The sequence below is a fragment of the Notolabrus celidotus genome, chromosome 12 (assembly GCF_009762535.1).
Source record: "Notolabrus celidotus isolate fNotCel1 chromosome 12, fNotCel1.pri, whole genome shotgun sequence".
NCBI classification, from domain to species: Eukaryota; Metazoa; Chordata; class Actinopteri; order Labriformes; family Labridae; genus Notolabrus; species Notolabrus celidotus.
The window spans coordinates 12,109,029-12,133,215 of NC_048283.1; the positions used below are offsets into that span (position 1 = coordinate 12,109,029).

The 24,187-nt window shown below is 40.8% G+C and overlaps 1 protein-coding gene across 1 annotated transcript in view; it reads right to left on the minus strand.

Moving 5' to 3' along the window:
• Positions 1-23,609, minus strand: part of tmem145 (transmembrane protein 145) — a 67,754-nt gene extending 44,145 nt beyond the window's left edge. The window contains exon 1 of the mRNA XM_034698660.1: positions 23,208-23,609. Within this exon, the coding sequence (XP_034554551.1) occupies positions 23,208-23,318 (111 nt within the window). The 5' untranslated portion in view covers positions 23,319-23,609. The remainder of the gene's footprint in view (positions 1-23,207) is intronic.
• Positions 23,610-24,187: the final 578 nt, after the last annotated feature.

Genomic DNA, 24,187 nt, shown 5'->3' on the forward strand with positions numbered 1-24,187 from the left:
GACAGATACCGAGAGTTCCTCACAAGAGCTTCAAGATCTTCATCTTGTCAGATAAGGTAGTTATGGATAGTTTAACAATGACTTGCCAACTAGACATATGACATACAAGATGGTGGGCTCTAAACAGTCACAGCATCAACATTCACTGCCTCATCGTGTCAGTTGGAATGGGGGATTAGGGAGAAAAACTTTGTGGAAATAGGGGCAAACAATGAAGCTTGAAACTGTGTTCAATACCGTACCTTTGTGCCAAAACGTAACATGACATCACATGATAAATCTTGAGATATCTTAATAAGGGATGCACTGATCTATCACTTAAATATCCCTGGCAGATACACGCACAGACATTGACCCATCAGAGAATAATGTGTCATGCACTGATGTAAGCACCTTATCTTTATCAGCATATTATCGCACCTCATCTTTATCGCATCACTTTATGCTAACAAGCTAATACACCTAACAGCAGATTTACAGAGGAGGATTTTCATTGTGCAGAAGACTTCACCTGTTGGACAAACTGAATTGTTTTCACAGTCAAAACAAGGAATAAAATGTCATCTTTGAGACAGATCAGCAGCATGCAGTTTGTGAGACTTGTTCAATTTTAAGAGGAACCAGGAGGAACTAGTTGAAAAACATCAAATCTCATAGTCGTTTGAAAAACAGGCAGAAAAAATTACAACGAGGTAATGCAAAAAGCATCTTTGTCAGAATATGCTATCAGCTGAATATCTATTCTAAACAGTGGTGTCCCATCGGCCCTGATTTTCGTTACTGGTGAATCTCTAATTTCAATATGGATGAAAGCTGCGTTGTAAATGTCAGACAAAACCATTTGCTAAGAGACATGAGGAATTAAAGTGATAGACAGCATTGCAATGAAAAAGAAAGAGCGGAGGAGTCGAAACAGAAAGGTTTAGGGACAGTGAAAGAAAAGGTGGAGGAGAATTAAAAAACTTTAAGACAGTAGAGGGAAAGAAGAAGTGGAGAGAAGTAGTGCCAGGAGGGTAAACTTCTTGGGAGGGGAAACAGAGAGAGCATTAAGGGCCTGCTGAGCACATTAATAACGTAGAGAGTTGGAGAAGAAGAAAAAAATATCCATTCTTAATATAATTCAGCCATAAGCTCGGCAGCATGAGACCAGATAATAGTGCTGATGGTGTACTTCACCGCTCCGCTTGCATAAGGCACTGCAGCAGCCTCAGCATGGCAGCTCAGTCACTGGTGGTCTATATAAAAATATATTTATATGTTGTGTACAGCTGTGTGCAGACACATTCTGTAGATATAGATCATAGTGCTGAACGCAGCACTAACACCACATCACTTTTAGAATGTTTACACACACTTCTCTCTATCTGGAGAGCTGCCCGCTCTGAGTCGTCTCTGAACTGAGGCAGTCGGAATGAATGAAGAGTGTCCAACCAGAATGAGACGTCAAATCTTTAGGAGAAGTAATGGCTAGTCTGGCAAAATCACTGCAACAAATGACATTACATTTATTCAGACAAATGACACCAGAGAGAGACCGGCACTGGATTCAGTTCAAAAGACTACATTTCTGTGGTGAATGCTTTCTAGTTAATGTGAAGCCTCGCTGTGGTATTCATTCTTTTTAATTATTGTAAGTATCTAAAGTGCGCGCTTAACAAAGTGATTGTTAGACCACTAAAGCCTCTACATTTGTGAATGATTGAGAAACAGCTGAGCGATGTTGACAAAATTCAGATACTAATAGGGATTGGTATCAAGTACCAGGAAGTTTATGTTATGTTAGGATTATTAAGAGGTGTTTTGGAGATTTTATGCCTTTATTTACAGAAGTTAGGACGGTGGATACAGTAGCGATAAAACGATTCTTCGACGTAGCCACTAAAAATAGATGACAAAATGAGTTGCAGACAAATCAAAAAGTCAATAAGTCGTTGGTGATGTCATCAAACATGTTTTCATGCTGTGTGGACATACAATGGTTTTCAGGAGTTGAATTCCTGAGCAGTGTTGCACATGCAAAACAGCGATTGGGAAACAACAGGTAAAAAAAACATAGCAACATGGCGGGTACTGACCATAGACTGTATAAATAATGGACGTAGTATCCGTGGCGTCACCCATCTGTTGCTGAGAGCTGTCTTGAAGCCAATCATCGGCGGGAGCCATATTGGCCGAGTCTAAGTGTATTGTGTGGGCCAGAACTGGGCCAGACCAATTTTGCTATGTGGGACAGTGTGTGCCGATAGAGATAGCTCTTCAGACAGTAGCCGTTTTTTTTTAACCAGGATAAACATGTTTATTAATGCTGCAAATATCGGCTCTTTTGAATTGGTGTGTATGTGGTTTCCAGTGTTTCTGCAGCCAGCCACAAGCAAACGCTCGATGAACTGCAGTTTATAACACTTCCGCATGGGCTTTATATTTTGACACTAGAGGTTGCTGCATTTTACCAAGTGGTAACCTCCGGCCGCGAGAATTGAAGCCAATGCGGAAGTGTAAAAAACTGCAGTTTCTCAAGTGTCCACTTGAGGCTGGCTACAGAAGTACCGGAAACCACATACACACCAATTCAAAAAAGCCGACCTTTACAGCAGAAATAAACATGTTTACAGCCTGGTACAAAAAACAAGTGTAGTCTGGGTAGCTCACTCCTCTATCCACACATGCTGTACGTGGGGTGATATTTTTCATAAGGCAGCAATTTCGAAGATAATAAGATTAGGAGTTTTCCAGTATTAGAGGCACAGCTGACTTGATTGACAGGCGGGAACACTGTAGCTGTTGGCTAGGAGGCTCAAAGCCCACTTATTTACCTCATACTCGCTCAACAGACATTAGGTTGAGTTCCAATATGGCTCCCACTGACAATTGGCTTCAAAACAGCGCTTCAGACACAGATAGGTAACGTCACGGATACTACAACCATTATTTGGTCAGTCTATGCATTTGACGCAAAGCTGCAAAGAAAAGAGCTGCCTGAAAAACATGTAAACCAGACCTTGTTTCTAACGGGAGCTTGTTAGTAAAGCACAAGCTTTTGAGGGGAAGGCACGGTGACATTGAACTAATGTTCCAAAGATACGGCCACACTGTATACGTTTTATATTTTCAGTTCCTTGTCTTAAAATCTTTACCAAACCTGCTGTCAGAGGGCTTGACCCAACAAAAACAGACGTAAAGACCCAACAGAAATACGAGTAATCACTGAATAGTTGCCAGTGACTATCGAGCATTATTTTGGCTTGACATGCTTATCCCTTCTTTCCATAGGCATCGCAATTCTGCCAAACAGTCGACTGCCAGCCAAACAGCCAACAGGTCACTTCAGTACAGCAGACTACTTGCTTCTATTATTGGTTGTAATAAAATCGTATTGTCAACAAGTTGCGACTGGCTTTACCCTGTCCTCTCCTCCACCTCAGATCAATACAAGCATGAGAAAGATGCCTGTCTCTCTGTCTGTATCAACACAGAATCTGAGTGAGTGAATGTGAACAGAGGGGATGCTCAGCTGAGGGGACTACAGTGTTTGATTGATATTGGCAAAATGATTTTAGACAAGAGGAAATCTTGCAATTCACTGCACAAAGGTATGTGATCGTAAGCTTTGGAGAGTTTTCCAAATAATGCCACACAGACGAGCTTATTTAATGACCAAAATCAAACAACAGGCGTAGGAGTGAGCGGACGATTATCAGACTTATTTTCTGTGTCCTTATGTCTCTTGTGCAGTACCGTCTGATGCTTATAGCATACCCAAATATGAAGGATTTGTGAGGGACAGCTTGTCTGACATTTCTAAACTGAATGGTTTAATGTAAACACTGCTCTTATGAGAGTGTTCTGTTTGCCATTGTAACACTTGTATGAAATAAGCTGAAGAGAATACAGAGTATTAAACTCCACTCACAAACATTACATAAAGGACAAATACGAAATATGTAACAAGAGATTTCACTATGAAAAGAGGGATTCACATTGGAGGTTTACGTTGCATATAAACATTTGTAATCTAAATGCATTTTACTTGAAGCTGATACACTATGGAAATATGTGCCTTTTTCAAAACACTTAAGTCAATGTGCTACTGACTGTATGAGTTTTACTTCGTTTTTATAATTAAATCATGACAGATTTTCAAGTCTATAATGCGCTCTATGATTGCATGTTGGCCCAAAGAGGGAGAGGAAGGGAGAATAGAGAGAGCACACATGCATATGGACAAAGGTGCAGACCTGAAATGAGTGACAGATGTCTCATAGAAACGATCCTCCACATGTTGAAGGGGCATCAATTGATTCCCTAGGAGTAAGGATCCACTACAGTCCAATTAGCTATGGTACTGATGCCGGTATTGATACAATCCCATCCCTACATTATACAGTACATAGCTTTAAATACCAGGACTTTGGACCATATATTCCTGTGTAGATGCTGATACAAAGCTAAACAGAAGTTTTAGCATCAACTTTTATATTTGTTAAATCAACAGTTTAATGGTTTGTGTTTAACATGTATTTCTACATAACTAAATGTTCTTTTTAAATAAAAGTCAATGTTGTATTTCATTTGGAAATCAAGGTCCTAGAGTCTGGAGGAAGGGTGGAGAGGCAGATAATCTGAGGTGTTTGAAGTCCAGTGTTGGCAGTCTGTGATGATTTGGGATGCCATGTCATCTGCTGGTAGTGGTCCACTGTGTTTCATCGAGGCCAAAGTACATGTAGTCGTCTACAAGGAGATTTTAGACCACCTCCTGCTTCCATTGGCAGACAAGCTTTTAAGAAATTCAGATTTTCTTTTACAACAGGACTTAGCACCTGCCCACAGTGCCAAAGCAACCACCAAATGGTTTGCAGTCCACAATATTACTGTGTGTGACTGGCCAACCAACTCGCCCAACCGGAACCCGTAAAACGTGTGAGATATTTGTCAAGAGGGAGATGAGAAATACCCATCCTAAAACTGCAGACCACCCTGGGCTTCAATAACACCTCAGCGGTGCTAGAGGCTGATCCCCTTCAGGCCACATTAATGCAGTAGTTCCTCATAAAAGGAGCCCCATCCAAGTAGAACAGTGTACAAATAAACATACTTTCAAGAAGTGTGACATCTCTGCATTTTGAATCCTGTTTTTGATTGATCTTGGGAGATATTCAAACCATATGCGATACTTGCTTTCTGATTTTCATGAGCTGTAAGCCACAATCATCAAAACTTGAAACAAAAATGGCTTTCAATATTTCACTCTGCTCACAATGTGTCAAAATCATGAAAGTTTAACTATTTAAATTTTAAAGAAATATCAATTAATAATTAATTCTCATGATATTCTCTTATTTTTAGCCGCATTTTTATATGTAAAGACCAGACGATTAAGGTTTGCGAAGATTTTCAGGACAGTGCACTGTTTAGGAGTGATGTCATTGTTTTTTTTTAGTAGCATTTCTTTTTGGCAGTACACTTTGTAGACGGTCCCTGCCCACTCGCCTCACCATCTGCAGTGTATAGAGACCAATGTTATTAGTTATCAACGCCAGAGACGGCCTATATTGATGAAAATTACGATGTAGCGCGTTGTCTGTCTTACACTGATGGGAAAGAGGTATATTTTGTGTTTTTACCTCATTTTGTTAATAATAATAATAATAATTTTATTTGTAGAGCACCTTTCAAAACCAGGTTACAAAGTGCTTTACATGGGCAGCAAAATAAAACAGGCAGATCAACACACAAGTCAAGATAAAGAAATAAAACATATTTTAAAAGACGTGAAATTCCCCTAAAAGAACTCTAAAGGAATACAATTATTTTAAAATATATTTCTTAAGTTACAAGTTATTGATCAGAGAAGGTTGAATCTGTATCTTTTTAACTTTACCCAACTGTGTTGACATACTAATATGAATGCTATCCACATTTAGAGACATTAATATTTTCCAGTGCCTCATTCCGAGAAGGAAATAAAAGCAAATAGAATCCGAAAGCAGCGCCATAACTACCCACTGTGTAGTGACGATTTTGAATATGTGAACTTTTTTCATAATAATGAGATCTGGATCGTAATTACCAGATAATGGGTCTAATTTTTCTTTTCTTTGAATGTGAATGCAATGCTCTTCCGTAATTTCCTGCTCTGTACTGGAAATAGTTTAAATAGCATTACCCCTATCAAAATAAAATACAATTCAATTCAATAATCACAGCTGCATTTATATGGAAGGTTACAAATTGCCCACAAGAATCTCTTCTCCTCTTTCTTGCTAAACGAGCTAAAGGTTGGTTTGTTATTAATTCTTGATCTCAACCCAACCACAAAGCTCCCCATGCACCATTATACTATAATTACCTCTGCCCTCTGTTCTCCCTACATAAACAAGCACAGTAATTTCTGTGCTGAGAAATAAAGTGCAACCAGAGAGCAGTGTAGCGTGGCTCGCACCACTGCCTCCATATATCACAGCAAACAAAACCGCAGCCATATTTCAGCCACCTCCAGCCCGCTTCATCCCTCCGAGCCTCTGGGTGGGTTATAATTCATGGCAAACTCCAAAAGTCACTGAAGCCTGGGACGAGACTCGCTCCCACCGCCGCTGTGTGTCGACCTGGGTGACGCTTAAGGCTGTAGCCATGACAACCGGGGCAGCAGAGGGAAGCAGTGACCCAGGGTTGAATCCCTGGAGAGAGTAGAGAGAGGTGGTCTTGATGGGATGGTGGTGGTGTAAGGGGGGGGAGGGGTCATTTAACTCACCGCAGGCTCACACTGTGAAAGACCCTGTTGTTGCACACAGAGTTCCCCATGAGCATCTGCCACACACAGCATACTATAGCTGGTCTGTAACAAACACAAACGCCCACCCACACACACACTGTACCAAAAGTCAACCCCCCTCCCCAACCGCTTCATTATCGTCATAGCAACCACAGCATGCTTTAGTTTGCAGCTGCCATAGAAACATCAAAAGGCCAAGCGGTTCAGTGAAACAGACACAAACACTGTTTCTCTCGTCGGACTGTCCTTCACATCACCTGCTCAGTAACCCAGCAGCAGTAGAAACTTCAAACTGTTCTCACAGTCAGGATCTCCGAGCTGATAATATACGAGCTCGTTCTTAAGAGTCACAGACACTAGAAGACGGCACCATCGGCCTCGCTGGAGCAACTTTCTCAACAATTTATGAAGATGAAAGATCTTAGGGAATAAATCAGTGGGTCCGGAGATTAAACCAAATTTAATTAAAAGCTGTAAGAATTAATCTTTAATGAACACAAGTTTAACATTTTATAATATTAAGAGTAAATCTATACAACAGGGCTCCACAATAAATAGATATAAAATGTACTTGTTTATCACACTGCCATAGAAACACTGAACAATGTAACTGGACGTTGCATATTTCTTATATAGTGCACGTCTAGTCTACAGACAAACATCCTAATGACGCCTCCACTCTTCAAAGAAAGCTCCATAAGATGTCTGAGCCTGGCTGCAGGAGTTTTCTCCCCCTCAGCAACAAAGCATTAGTGAGGTCAGACACTGCTGTTGTGTGATAAATCCTGGCTCGCAGTCGGCGTTCCAGTTCATCCCAAAGGTTTTAGATGGGGGTGAGGTCAGGGCTTTGAGCAGGCCAGACAGATATTTCCTCAAAAAAACTCCCCAAAAAAATCTTTATCGACCTGGCTTTAGTGCATTGGGGTGTTTTTATGTTTGAAATGGGACAGCAGACATGGGAGAACCTTTTCTTCCACTTTCTGGCAGCTGCTTTACAAAATAAGAGCATAGATGAAAATATTGTTGTTTGCAACATTCAACTGAACCATGGGGAGCTGCCTCAAAACATCAACAGTTTCCATATGCTTCTGGCCATATAATGACAAACAAGTAAATGTGCTATATACTGTATATGTTGTTTAATGTCTAATAACATCAAGCATGAAACTTATTTTGCAAAAACTCAAACTAAAACATGCATTGAGAGTCCATAAGCCCTCACTGAATCAGGCCTAGCAGGATAGACTACAGTGCATGAGCATTGACAACAACTTCATGGCTGCAGTAAGAAATGAGAGAACAAACAGCGCCCGGAGACAAAACACAGACACTACCAGTGTTGGAATCAACAGCCTTAGATTTAATTGCTAGACATGGATCACCCTCTCTCGTGTGGAGGCGGTTTGGCTTCAAAAAGATGGATTTTGCTCAAAAGATGCCAATCTGCAGACTACATCAGAAAGCAGACGTCATTAAAGAAAGGTAGGCGACTTCCTTCTTTCACCATCTGCAAATTAAACACTGCACAGAATATCAAGCATATGAAAAGATTTGGTAGACAACGGCTGATCATGACTAACCAGGTACCAGTCAAAGAAAAACACAAGCAAACTTTCACAGAGTCCCTCAGCAAACAAGAGCCTTATGAAATCAGTCCCCAAAAGTATTGAGGTAATATTTGTCACAAATGCACAGCCGTACCGACAGTCCTCCAGAGGAGATGAGGAGGAGACTGGGGAGCTCTGGTCAACTCAATTATTTATCTAATTTTCAAATTTGTAGTCTTCAGATCAAAAAACACAATTCCAGTGATAACACTGGAGGTAGTTCATGTGTTTGAACAACACAGAAGGCCTTTCAAAACTGTATTACATGTGTATATTTATTTATTTCACTTTGGTTTGCAAAGTTAGAAAAGCTTAATGTTACCAGAACATAAATTCCAGTCTCATGCTCACATTGAGGTATTCAGGTTGATCATTTGGTACTGATCAGCTGATACCGAAGATCAAGTATTGATATTTAGTTTCCGTGATGTCACCCATCTGTTTCTGAAGCGCTGTTTTGAAGGCAATTGTCAGCAGGAGCCATATTGGAAATGCTGAACTAAACCTAACTTCTGTCGAGCTAGTGTGAGGTAAAGAGGCGGGCTTTGAGCCTCCTCGCCAACAGTTACAGTGTTCCCACCTGTCCATTTAGTCAGCTGTGCCTCTCACAATGGAAAACTTGTATTCTTAATATCATTGGAATTGCAGTGTTACAGTGTGCAGATACAGTGTGTGTAGTCTGGGTAGGAATGAGCGACCCAGACTACACTCGTTTTTTGTACCAGGCTGTAAACATGTATATTTCTGCTGTAAAGATCGGCTCTTTTGAATTAGTGTGTATGTACTTCCGGAGCCAGCCTCTAGTGGACACGCGAGAAACTGCAGTTTTTAAGACTTCCACATGAGCTTCAATTCTGGCAGCTGGAGGTTGCTGCTTGGTAAAAAGTTAGGCCCCCTGATACTGTTGATCGAATATGAATTGATGAAGAGAAAGCCTAATGGCCCCTTTGATGCTGCAACTCATTGACAGCAGCCACATGTGCTGCCATTAGGGTTGCAAAGGGGTGGAAAATATCCAGTAAATTTCCATGGGAAGTTAAGCTGGGGAATTTTGGAAATATTCCAAATTTGAAACTTCACATGGCAATTATGGAAATGTATAGGAATTAACTGGGAATTTAGGGTAATTAAATTGAAAGGTATCATATCCAAGCATAAATATTAGGGGTGAGTATTGCCAAGAGCCTCGCGATACAATACGCATTACAATTCCTGGTTCACGATAGGATAGTATCACAATCTATCACGATATCACAATATTGTGATATATTGCGATATTCTTCACAGTAAACTAAGAGAAAATAGAGATGGTGTAAATGTAAATAACACAATATCACTCAAAATTGAAAGGACAAAGTAAATCAAAACTATTTGATTGAAAACAACTTTTCCACTTTATTGTTTTTGAAATACTGAAGTTGTATTTTAGTTCCAACTCGGCTAATATGTGAATTTTTATTATTACAAAAATATCGATATTAAGAGTTAAAATATCGATATCATATTGGAGATGCAATATATTGCTGTATCGATATTTTTTCACACCTCTAAAAAAATGTTGTTTTGTTATAAGCAGACATCCATCCAAAATAATACAATTAAAACAGATTTATTTGTAAGTAGAACTTTATCAAGTGTTAAATATTTTATTGAACAATCAATTATTTCATTGAAGAACAAAAACATGAATGGTGAGTTAAATATTACTCGTCCCCCGACCCAACCCATTCAAAAATTAACAAAAATGCAATCCCAACAAAGTCCCATTCAAAATGTTAAATTAAGAGCCCCTCTCCCTCCAATAAAAGTCCCATTCAAGTCCCATATATTTTCCCCAACTATATCTAAGTTCCCTATTAAGAGCCAACATTAAATTTAGTAAATTCTTGGTTTATTCCTGTTAATTCCCATGGAAAGTTTCCAACTTAAAAAAATCCCAAAATTTTGCAACCCTAACTGCCATCCCCTTTCCCAACATATTAAAACCTGGCCTCACAACTTGTCTTGGTGAAACCTTCCAACACCTGTTAACAGGTGTGATGTGTGAAATCAGGGGAGTTCTCCTTTTAAAGGCCGACCACTGAGTCTAACAAGATGCCATCAACAAACAAGTAAACCAGTCCCAAGCTATCCAAACCAACGTCAACAACTAAACAAAGCAGATTCTAGTAAGCCAGCAAAGCTTTGGGTGGTCCTGTGTGTGTGCCTGTGTGTGCGAGTAGAGCAGAAAAGAGACTAAGCCCAGGAGAACTGCAACAGTAGATGAGTTGTCTACCTTAATCCGCTTTTAGTCTTGTCTTTTCCCACATGGCCACAGCATTGTGATGCAGCATCACTCAGGCACCTCATCAGCGTGTGAGCGTGTGAGCTTGAACCTGCGCATGAGTGTGCGCATACGAACATCTCATTAATTAAGTGCTATGCTTTGACGCAGTATCTGGTCAGTTCAGCATCCCTCTGTTTTATTCCCTCCATCTGTTCTCAATAAAAGTTTGTGTCCCTTCATCTCTGAAGCGTTCTGTCATTTCCGTCTCTTCTCTCTATCCTTGTTTGCTGGCTAAGCCTCATTAACATTTAATTACCAATCAGCTAGTCAAGTCACCCCTGGACCGCCGGGCTTCTCAATGATTCATTAGTCAGGGTTACACAACGCTGCTACACATAAACACACACAGAGACAAACACTCGAGCCCCGTCCCTGTGTATCTCTTTAGGTGATTCATATGAACACATACAGACTTTTTGCACATGCAAACACACGCATATACCAAATATAAACATCAAGGCTAGTATATAAACACATGACACCGATCCTTCACCTGCACACACACACACACACCTGTTGACTCACGTGGTTCCTGTATCTAATCTCGATGCCCTCATTAAAACGACATGCAGGGAACCTGATTGAGTTTGAAATACTACCCACACAAGAATCTCAAAACTTACTTCAATGTCAGCTTGAAGGATCTTTAACCAACTTTAAAAGTCTTGTTTGCTGAAATTGGAGATTTTCAGAAGTGGCATATTTTGAGATAAGACTTGACATTAATTAAAACAAGACATCACACACTTGGCCTCTTCACTGCAAGATCCTATTAAGTCCAGAAATCCTGGTAAAATCATTTATTTCAAAACTGCGTCGACATCCACCCAACATCCATCACCTTGTTTTTCCTCTGGAGGTGAGATGTTGAATTGGAGGGGGATAAAAGCCCAGTGAGCTGAGGCACGCTGATGAATATGGGTGCAAGATTTTTAAATTAGGAAAAGAACTTTCAAGGGCATCTGTTCGTTTTCATTAATTTTCAAAGGACAAAAGTTTAAACACCTTTCTAGTCTAATCCACAAATTTTCATTAACTGTGGAAGCCAAAGACTAAAGACATTACAACCTGTCTAAAGCCGCTTCTTTTTCTACAGCAGAATGAGTTCTAGTGCTGATTCTCTAAACCCTCACGCCACACTTCCCCGGAGAATGCAGAAACAAGGCTGGAGTGATTAATCATAATTAACATAACATTAATTCTGAGGACCGAACAACAAAACAGGAACATTCCTGGTGGCTCCCTGGTTGATAAACTCTCCACATGCTGCTGAGGTAATCTGAGCTTCTGCTGTGAGTAGGCTGAAGTCTTTGACGGATCATTAATTGCCTGGTTTGAGAAAAAAAGACAAGTCTAGGACAATGTCAAAAAGGAAGTGCACTTATTATCAAGGCCGCAACTAAGGATTATTTTGATAGTCGACTTATCACTGATTATTGAAATGATTAACTGACTAATCAGATAATGAACTGAGGCTCTGAATAAATGGAAATGAATGAAACTCTTCCTTAAAAAAAAAATGAAATTCAAGTCATACTTTTTACTCTGGTTTAAACAAAAACTGAACGAAGCCTTTTTTCAGGCAGGCAACGAAGTCAAACTCGACCCCTAGTACATCAGCTGCTCTTAACACCAGCCCATATTAGGGATGGGAATTTACCGTAATCCTTGTAATCAATTACCCGAATATCTTAATGAACGATTACTCGAGTACTCGCAATTCTTTTTTTTTTTTACCATAAACAAAAATAGATAAATAAAAGTCCGTCGGACACGGACCTACCAGACCAGGATTGTAGTAAGTTCTGCTGCCTTTTCTTCAGACATCTTTTCCACTCTTGTAGTTGTTGTTCTCCGTGATGGCAGCTTGTACTCCGGCTCGACTAACGCAATCAGCTCTTTGAAGCTTTCTCCTTCCACAAAACTTAATGGGAGAATATCTCCAGTTACCATTTTGGTTATCATCAGGCTAATCTTCTCCGCTCTGGTTTCATCACAACGACGCGTGCTAACAGGGCGAGCAAAAGACATGATGCGAGACTGCCTGTAATCTGTCTCCGGTGTGTTCTAAAGCTGAAGCCGTGGCCGGAGAAGTTGAACGTTTATATCCCGTTCATTATTTTCCTACCTAGTATATTCATTTAGGCGAAAACAAAAAGCACATGGTCACACATGTAACGCTGTATGATTATCTTGCCAGGTGCGCAAATAACAAAATGCTATTCGAATAATCGAGTACTCAAGTAACCGTACCCATCCCTAGCCCATATCAGCTGACAGCTCTGCTTATTACATCTACACATCCGATTGGTATGTAGCTAGGGCTGGGCGATAATTCCAGACAATAATTATCGTGATATAATTTTTCTCAATATAAATATAACAAATGTTCAATAAAAATGAGATATATTTAAACCTGTAATTACAACCCCCAACCACTGGAAAGAGAAGTGGCGCTAATGTACACTGTTGGAAACATAATCACTCTGCCCGTTACCCTTAGTAACCTTAATGGGGAGCCCACTACTCAAAACTCTACAAACTGTTACACAGTACACAATTTGATATATATTTGTTGTTAATTTAATCAAAGCATGGAAACTATATGAAAAAAAATTGAATTTATAAACTAAAACTTTGAAACCGTCAAAAATGAGGGATTCAGGAAGTTTATCAGAGAACTAAATTCAGACTCAAGCTAAGAAACCGTCTTCAACCTTTACTCAGGGACCAAAATCTACCTTTAAATTTAAATGAAATAAGGATTTGATATTTATCACCATAATTATCCACATCGACTGATATGTAAAATGTTAAAGTGAGAACATATTTTTTCAGTATCGCCCAGCTCTATAAATAGCAAAATAGGACGTTCTTTAAAAGTGCTTTAGCCTGCTGTTGCTGCTTCCCCTGCAAACTGCTTTACAACCTACCTCCACCCCAGCACCTCCTTTTATGCCGTGTCTGATTTTACAACACATTGTCATATGCATTGTCTCTGAGATTTTGTACCCTGGGAGGTCTTTGTTTTGTTTCATTTTGGGGGGGGGGGTTGTTGGCCTTTATTCAATAGGACAGCTGAAGAGAGACAGGAAATGTGGGGAGTTGAGAGCAGGGGGAAGACATGCGGGAATCGAACCGACGACCCCTGCGACAAGGACTGTAGCCTCTGTATGTGGGGCGCTTAGACCACCAGGCCATCAGCGCCCCTGTTGCTGCTTTTAATGTATGCACATGAGAGAGAGAGAGAGAGAGAGAGAGAGAGAGAGAGAAGGGGGGGGGGGGGGGTGCTCTCCCCACCCTGAGCTTTGGCATTCCACGTAGACACATGGAAGGGCAGGGAGCTCCCAGCACCGAGCCACACCCCCAAACATAACCTGTTGCATGCAAATACAGTAATTAACTCTCTTTGGCGAGAGTGGTTCTGACTGATCTCGGGGTTAATGTATGACAGATGGTTTTGCTTCAATGTGTCGTGTGGTTGCTATAGTAATATGGTAAGAGTTTGCTTTAATGTTTAGCAGTACGAGAGTGAAAAAAGAGATGAGGAGAGAAAAAGATGAAGTGTTCTTGGGGAAAAATTTAAAGGTGAGAAACTGAAAACAGAACTGAGAAAAGTGACAGCATTGCTCTCGCTTTGGACTGTGAAGCTGAATGTCACAGTTGATGTTTAAAAGATAGACTTCCAATCTGTCTTCTCTACAAATGCTCGTGCATTACTGAAATGCTCCCACGATAAGCAAGGTCCCTTTAACACATTTTACAGGCAATCCTTTTCTTTGCAGCATTGAGGATGAAATGCTCCTGGAACTTAGAAGTTTTAAGGACGTGATTGTGTTGCATCGGGTCGCCACTATTTTTGCTGAGTGTTGTTTACTTGTCTCTTCACGGTCACTGTTAAACATGTGCAACACCCAGCAGCTGAAAGAGGGGGGATGAAAGATGGCTCACTCAGCAAATCAGCTCTGAATACTTATGCTGTGTCTGCTCACACATGATGACCTAACAAGCTAGTTATTGACAATTAAATTCATCTGCAACTAAATTTCATCATTGAGTTTTGTCAACAATGTGAAATCCCAGTGTTCCTTGTGAAGAGGCCTTCTTAATTATTAGACCCAAGCTGTGATCATCAGCCTAAATCACAGAGTTTCTAATGGCAGAAATGATGTGCTTTTTACAATTTGTTTAGATATGAAACTTTTTACAGATCTGGGCTGATTAACAAAGCTATCGTTCATTAAGTAAGGCTAAAACTCATTGATCAGAGTCCCCTGGACTATTGTTCTGTTGTGGTTTAAGATTATTTAAAGATTTTGAGTTTAACTGCCTTGTCATTCTTCTTGTATTTTCTATTTATTTATTTTATTTTATTTGTTTCATTTTGTTTTCTTTTAATAGTAATGATACTTGCACTAATTGTATGGTCTTTTAAAATGTTCTTTATTTTGCACCTGTCCTTTGAGGTATTGTAAAGCAGTTTGTAACATAGATTTTGAAGAGTGCTCTATAAGTTATTATTATTATTATTATTATTATTATTATTATTATTATTATTATTATTAATTATTATCATTATTATTTGAAACTAGGGTTGCAAAGGGGTGGAAACTTTCCATGGGAATTTATGGGAATTGAGGATAATTTAATGGAAAGGTATCATATCCATAAATATTTGTTTTGTTATAAGCAATTAAACAATTAAAACAGATTTATTTATAAGTCGAACTTTATCAAGTGTTAAATATTTTATTGAACAATCAATTATTTCATTGAAGAACAAAAACATGAATGTTGAGTTTAATATTACTCATTCCCCAGACCCAACCCATTCAAAAATTAACAAAAATGCAATCCCAACAAAAAAGAGCCCCTCTCCTTCCAACAAAGTCCCATTCAACATGCAAATAAAAAAGCATCTTCCCTCAAGCTTCTCAAGCCTCTGCAGGATTCTAAAAATCATCTGTGCATGTGACTGAGGAATAGCATAGATATTCAACTGTGCTTGCATGAAATCTGGTTGTTTTAGTCAGGATTATGCTAAAATATATTTTTCCGAAATATATTTAGTTCCCTAATAAGAGCCAACCTTCAATTTAGTGAATTCCTGGTTTAATCCCGTTTATTCCCATAAATTCCCGTTTATTCCCATGGAAAGTTTCCAACTATGAAAATTCCCTGAATTTTGCAACCCTATTTGAAACCAATCAAACTGGAACAATAACACATCCGTCAAAATGTTAACAGTGGACATTGTCAAAAGACAATTTCGTATGCATCCTCTAACTCTTAAACATGTCCACAAGACAGAGCTTGGTGATTTAGAAATGGTATTATCAGATAGATGGTCCAGCTGAGGGCTTCAACTCTATTGTAAACAATACTCAGCACTGCCTGCAGCTCATGTGGTAAGCTTGTCAAAATGTTCAGTTCTTTGATACTTTTCAATACCCCGTGCTATAAAACGAAACAATACCCATTATTTTTTCTGCATCAAAACGCACCGCTCACATTTTCAACCTGAAGCTGGATGAGGGAGTGAAAGAGAAAAGGCTGAGCAGCAACAGGGGTCGATCGACACACGAGATAATGTAGCACCTTCCTGACTGCCGTGTCTCTGCTCCAGCCATCGTCACGGCCCCTACGCTGTTAAACTCTCCTCATTCATAGGCCAGCAAGCACTGATGTTTATAAGGCCCTCTTAGCATCTGAGAAAGACACACAGGTTATGTTTATGTCTGCTGCAGAGCGAGAGCAGAGGAGAGAAACAGCAGCGTTACCTGGACCCTCTATGTTTTCTATCAATCCCAACCTGCATGCTGTCTATGGGGAGCTTTCCGCACTGCACAATGAATGATGCCTTGAAAGTGTCCACATCTGTGAGATGAGAAAATACAGACAGAGAGCACACAGACTGCAGAAACATACATCACACACCTCTGCATTATGAATATAATAACTCAGAGGAAATATTCATTTTGGTTAAACGTTAAGCACAAGAGTTTATGTCTGCAGGCCACAAGGCATACATGTAGTGTGAATAACTGTATTCACAAAATCAATTTCAATCAGATTATCTGAACTTAAACAGTGTTTTTTTTTTTTACATCAACTGTATGATATAAACATGTTTTTGAGCAGCACCTCAGCAGGTACGATGAGGACTTTGCTTTTGGTGAAGTTGGCCATTGCTCTGCTGCGAACACAGTAGGGGTGTAACGATTCATCTACTCCATTGATGTATCAATTTATATTCCTATGATCCGAATACATCGGTCTGTGCTCGGCAAGTTGGCCTTCCAGACGACATATGTCGATCTAACATCGTTTTAAAAGGTAATAAATTGATTGTATTGATACTAGGAACACATTGGATTCAAGCACGTCAGACTTTGTATGGATGTGGGTTTTTTGCACTTTCAATGATAAAGACGTTAAACGTTACTCAATTCAGGCTGCCTGTCTGTCTGACACATAGACTGTATAAAATATGGACGTAGTATCCGTGACGTCATCCATCTGTTCCTGAGCGCTGTTTTGAAGCCAATTGACGGCTGCAGCCATATTGGAAATGTGGAACTCAACCAGGCAGAGTGTGACGTAGTGTGAGCCTCCTAGCCAATAGCTATGTGTTCCTGACCTGGTCAGTCAGTCAGCCATGTCCTTATTTGGGCAAAAAATCGAAATCTTAATATCTTCTGAACCGTCATGTTAGAAAAAAATTCACCCCCCATATAGTGTGTGCCATTAGAGAGATTAGCTTCGTAGGGCCAAGTATTTTTTTTAACCAGGCTGTAAACATGTTTATTAATGCTGCAAAGATCGTCTTTTTTTAATTGGTGTCTATGTGGTTTTCGGTGTTTCTGCAGCCAGACTCAAGCGGATTCTTGATAATTTTGCGTTTTTTAACACTTCCGCATGGGCTTCATAGTTTGAGACCGGAGGTTTCCGCTTGGTCAGACAACAAACCATAGCATGGCGGATGGCAGAGGAGAAGCCGGCGAGCGAGAAATTATCAAGCCACCATTGCGGTCCAGTGTGTGGAAACACTTTGGCTTTTGCAAAGACGAAGATGTTCTAAATAAGTCGCTCGCTGTTTGTAGGATATGTGAAGGTCAAGTAAAGTACCACGGAAACACGACAAATCTATCCAACCACCTACTAAGGCGCCATGGGATTGCAGCGCTCCCGCTGCAGCAGCAACGCAAGGTAACATCTGCTCTGCAAAAGCCTCAGGCCTCGCCAACAAGTTTAGTCAGAGACTAGGCCAAAACTCGGCTCGGCGATAAACATCACAGCAACAACAGGAATCTAGGACTGTCCAGTATCAAGGTATTTATTTCACAGTCACACTGATTGAATTTTTGGCTAAAAAGTTACTGAATCAATTTAAAGTCACTGAGTCGTTTCGGATCGTATTGTTCTAAATGAACCAATATCGTCCTTTCATCGTATCGGCAACCACAAATCGAATCATTGCTAAAAAGAATCGTTACACCCCTAACACACAGGCAAAACAGCTGGAGGAACAGTGTGGATTTACTGCCTTGCTCAGGGGTCCTGTGATGTCGGCCACAGAAGGAGAATAAACTTTTTGTTTCCTTCCAAGATTTCCCCAACTGGATTAAACAGAGAGACCTTCCTCTGACCTTAAAGCTGCTACTACTGTCCCTCAAAGGAACATTTTATCAGCGCCTCCACACACACCATGAGCCAGTAGAGCTAATTGCACACACAACGACCAGCCCAAATAAAGCCGCTGACCAGCCTGAAGCTCAGATGACTTTGGATAACTTTGCTCGTGTTTCTCTTTCTATCTCTGGTTACTTCGCAGCTACAACAGTTCATCCCTCTCTCTGTGTGGTGAATTACATTTGTCAATTTACAGCACAAACACTGCATCCATCGCTGCTGACAGTGATACACCTACAGCAGTGTCACTATGTGTGTGTGTGTGTGTGTGTGTGTGTGTGTGTGTGTGTGTGTGTGTGTGTGTGTGTGTGTGTGTGTGTGTGTGTGTGTGTGTATGTGCGCGCGTATTTGGAAGAGGGGATGTGGAGGTAGTGAAATTAGTGTGTGACCTTGGGGCAGTAATGGACAAGTAAGACTGATGATGTGTTAAACTGCACGCACACGCACACACACACACACACACACACACACACACACACACACATACACATACACATACACATACACATACACACACACACACACACACACACACACACACACACACACACACACACACTGTATCAATATGTCAAGCCTAGTGTTGGCTGATGTCATTCAGGACGCTGTGTTGTTTGCTTAGGTTGTCAAAATGATCCCAGACGGCTTCTAACGCCCCAGAATATGAAATTGACACCAGCCTTGTGGACATTTTTTAAGTGAACGATAAAGCTTGGTCTACATATTTTTATAGAAATGTTTTTTTTATATCTTATTAAAACATGTAAATGACACAGCAACCTTCAAACCTGCAAGCTACAGCATCTGAAAAGAAAACAGCCTCTTAGAGCTGCAGCAAACTGTTTGGGGACTTCTGGGTATCAAGCTTCCAGCGATGAAGGACTTCAGGCCATGACTCCCTTTCTCATGCACTGTCATTGTCTGTCACATGCTACCTAGCAACTTTAGGAGCAAGAATCAGTTGTCCTTAAGAGGCAATGTCAAAAAGCAGATTGTAAAGCACACTCAAACTCAGCTGTCCGATTATAGAGATGAAGGAGGGTTATTCCCTGGCTTTCTTTCTAAATACCAGGTGTGTCAAATACTTCATTCTGATTGGTTTAAAACCCCATAACAACGCTTATAATTCTCAATACCAAGATCACACGTTGTACCCATAGACTGTATAAATAATGGACGTAGTATCTGTGATGTCACCAATCTGTTTCTGAAGCAATTGTCGGTGGGAGCCATATTGGAAATGCTGATCTCAACCTAACTGCTGTCAAGCAAGTGTGAGGTAAAGAGGCGGGCTTTGAGCCTCCTAGCCAACAGCTACAGTGTTCCTTCCTGTCAATCAAGTCAGCTGTGCCTCTCATAATGGAAAATAAGTAATCTTAATATCTTTGAAATTGCTGTGTTATGAAAAAATGCATCCCCCTCACAGTGTGTGCCGATAGAAGAATGAGCTATCCAGACTGCACTTGTTTTTGTACCAGGCTGTAAACATGTTTATTTCTGGCTTTTTTGAATTTGTGTATATGTGGTTTCCAGTACTCCCGGAGCCAGCTTCAAGCCGACACTCGAGAAACTAAAGTTTTTAACACTTCCGCATTGGTTTCAATTCTCAAAGCCGGAGATTGCCGCTTGGTTGTACCAAATCAATCCAACAAAGGGAGTCAGGATATATCTGCTAAGTTTGTAATCTCACTTCTTCCTATTGACAATGTAGAAGCATGGAAACAACATGGAGGGTATTTCATTACTATTCTCAGTTTATTTGGAGAGCACAAAACTTAAGATATGTGTATAAGGACTGCCCAGTCAAAGTAGGGAAGAGGAGGAAAATAATATAACACAGAGACGAGCGAAAGAGACGTTGACCAAATTGAAGAAAACAGACTCTAAGTAACCAGAAACAACAACATGGTGTGGGCATAGACCGTATAAAATATGGACGTAATATCTGTGACGTCACCCATCTGTTTCTGAAGAGCTGTTTTAAGGCCAATTGTCGACGGCAGCCATATTGCTGCTGTCCAGCGATTGTGACGTAAAGAGGCGGGCTTTGAGCCTCCTAGACAACAGCTACAGTGTTCCCGCCTGTCAATCAAGTCAGTCAATCTTTGAAATTGCCACGTTCGAAAAAAATTCACCCCCCTCACAGTGTGTGCCGATCGAGAAATGAGTTATCCAGACTACACTGGTCTTTTGTACCAGGCTGTAAACATGTTTATTTCTGCTGTAAAGATCGGCTTTTTTGAATTGGTGTGTATGTGGTTTATGGTACTTCCGGAGCCAGCCTCAAGCGGATCCTTGATGAACTGCAGTTTTTAGCACTTCCGCATTGGACTCATATTTTTAGACCGGAGGTTGCCGCTTGGGTGTGGGATGAGTCAGAAGAGAATGCCAACAGAACAGTAACTGGACAGAGGACCTTATACAGGTGCTGCTGTCATTTTCTCCTTCTGTTATGAATGCTACCAAAAAGAAACACTAATGTTTCAACTTTACTGTGAATGAAACATTTGATGTGATATATTAAATTAGAGCAGGATAAGACTAAACATTGATGAAAGTTAATTTTTTCATTCGACACGTATGTAGGCTGAGAAGAACACCATTGCCACCAAAGCATGAGCAACCGTTGAATCTTAGGAACTTTTTCGATGCATAAAGAATCGTTTTTTAAATCTATAAGAGCATCTGTAGATGAATACTTAGTGTGAACTTTTTGGTATCTTCAGTTGGTTGCCGGGAAATGAGCAGGATAACGTATAGTAGGAGGGTGTTATGTGAAACCAAATCCTGACAGGGTGAGACAAAACCCGGCACTGATCAAATCCAGTATTGCATTCTTCGTTGAAACCTTAGCCCTTAAAATATAGTTTTGCCACTCAGATGCAGATTTGCAGGTTGTCAGTGTTTCATGCTGGCGAATTGAAAATCTTAAAATGCTGTGTTAATTCAACTAGACAAGCAAACTAAAGACAGCAACACAAATCTGTGAAATTCATATGACACACTTCACTAATGTCCTCTTCTTAAGATTCAAATATTAAATTAAAAAGGCATGTTTACTGAAACTATATCCTCATTTACTGCAATGGATGTCCTTAGAAGAGTCTCACTCTCTCCCTCACATACACACACGTACACACATACACAAACTTGGAACTTGCCCAGTTGAACCTATTGCCGGCCACTGAGCAGCTCCAGTGGAGCAGGTGCAAATTCAGCGCTGCATTCAAGGGCATCTCTACAGCAGTGATGGATGGATGAGCGCCTCAAGTTCAATTTATCCATTCAGATCCACATCGTCATTCTGATGGGCATTCAAACTGGGGACTTCAATCTCATGGTTCATGACTCATTTCTAAATTGAATGTAATCAGAGTTCAGGGACTGTTGGAAAAACAAGTCAGCAAGGTAGAGAGAGAATTAGAGAATGTTTGCTCAGATTTCCTTCTGACTCGTAGACTTCCTTTTGGGGGATGCATGAGTGATGTGATATACTGGTCCTCAGAAGCATTATTTCAATGTCTGTTTTAATTTGAATTGTGGCAACGTATGAAAATCAGCAGTCTTGTCATCACATTGTCAGCCAATAAACTAGTGCAACAGCCTCTTGTTGTGTCAGTCAGTTATTAAGAAGCTCCTATATAGAGATATTAGATGTCAATAGAGCTCATGGGTACACAACAATCTGACATATGACAACAATTTCATCATTTATGCCTCAAGCGAAGTGAAAAATATAATTTGCTGGTTTGATTAAAAAAGAACAAGTGAAAACATTTCTTATAGTTCAGTCTGAACAAGGATTGTGTATACGCCTGTTTGCTTAACATTCATTTTCTTCAACCCTGGGAAGATTGTCCAAGCTTGGCTGACCCCACAGATTGAAAGGTCAGATGTGTCCTCTGTTGTTTTGGAGAGATAAGCTCTTTGGCTTCCTCTGCACAGCTTGTGCAGGATATCCAACAGAATTAGCATAATGTTCAAAACGAGCCTGAATAATTTAAATTAAGGCTCATTTGCCTTCAGTGTTACAATAGAAGGCTACTTTGTCTGCTGTCCTGTCTCGTTGAACTCACAATAAAATGGTAGCTCTTCTGCAAAACTCGTGTGTGTCAAACTTGATCCACAAACTCGTGAATACCGAGCAGAGCTGAGGAACAGCAGGTGGTGTTCTCTTGAATTACAAAGAGCGACAGTATCTGCTGCACAGAGAACATTTCAACTCAAGAAGAGCTCGTGTATGCTAGTCGATGCTGATCTGAGTGAAACAGACCTAAAAAACCCTGACCAGGCTGGACTGAGCCCACAAAACCAGCAGTGCTGCGCCTCAGAAGACGTATGACGCACACCTGTAACAGCTCCCCTAATCATAACCAGAAATACAGCCTCCGATTTACATTTCAGCCCGGCAACAACATCATGCACGTGAAACTGTGTCTGTGTGAGGACGACAAGCAGAATTTCTGCAAGAGAATCCATTGGTCGTCGTGGACTGGTGGGGTGCCGCTTACTGGGGCTACAATAAAGCCAAAGACTGTCATAATGAGGGTGAAATATACGCCACAGATAGGAAACACGCTAATGGCGCGTAATAGCCAAAAAAAAGAACACAACAGAGTGTGTTTGCTGCAAATATCTAATGCAACTTCAAGGTGAATAAGAGCCAGCATCTCCGGGTACCCGCTGCACAGTCCACCAGAGACACCTGCGTGCAGATACGCAGTCCAGAACCTGTCCCCCCCGCTCCTGCTTGGTGTCATTGTCGCAAGTGGCAACTCCAGAAAGAGGTGAAAAAGAAAACAGCAGCACTCACCTCTTTCGTGTTGACGATGCCTTTGACGTATTTCCCGAGGACAGAACCCACGCAGAGGACGCTGGACAGCACAGCCAGGCACAGGAGTCTCTCCCCGACCCTCACCTCCATCTTTCTCTCTCCCCCGCTGCCTCTCGTCTGCTCTCCGGGCTCTCTGAAGCCTGCTGTCTCTGAGCGGGAGCGCGCACGGAGGAGTGCGAGGAGGATGGTGGAGGAGACCGGGCGCGTGGACGCTGGTTCCTCGCAATGTGTGTGTGTGTGTGTGTGTGTGTGTGTGTGTGTGTGTGTGTGTGTGTGTGTGTGTGTGTGTGTGTGTGTGTGGCCCCCTCCAGCAGATGTAGCAGGATGGTGGATGCTGTGTGTGTGTGTGTGTGTGTGTGTGTGTGTGTGTGTGTGTGTGTGTGCGTGCGTGAGTTTGTGATGGTTTGGGAGGAAAGGGGTGGAGGAGGAGGGGGGGTTGAGTGAGCGCGCTCCCGGTTCCGCTCGTGCTTTGACAATGCGACACGTCCACACATTAAAAATGCCATCGCTGATCGCAATCATGTTTTCATTAGAGGTCACACACCTCTAATGAAGTATCACTCAGACAGATGATGCCTGGCCTTCTGGCTCAAATCATTTGAGAACCAAACAGCAGGATGTATTTCAAGATGAGTATGGTATAACTAGCTGTATTACTCCTGAGTTGTATAGAAATTAGTCATAATGAAACTTACCTGCAGTCCTGTTTCCATGCAAAAACAGCAGTCCAAGAAAATACTTATTTCATAAGGCACGATGTCTCCCTGAGGGAAGTTCACAGGATGTGGGACTTGTTCTTAAAGTATCTGCAGGAGCTGGACCTTAGGTGATTACCTTTTTGGCAATTTTCAAAAGTGATGTTTAGGTCGGCAGACTGACCAATAACATTGAATTATTTTTATTATTTATCTATTTACTTAATTATTTATATACTTTATTTTGCTATTTATGTATCCATA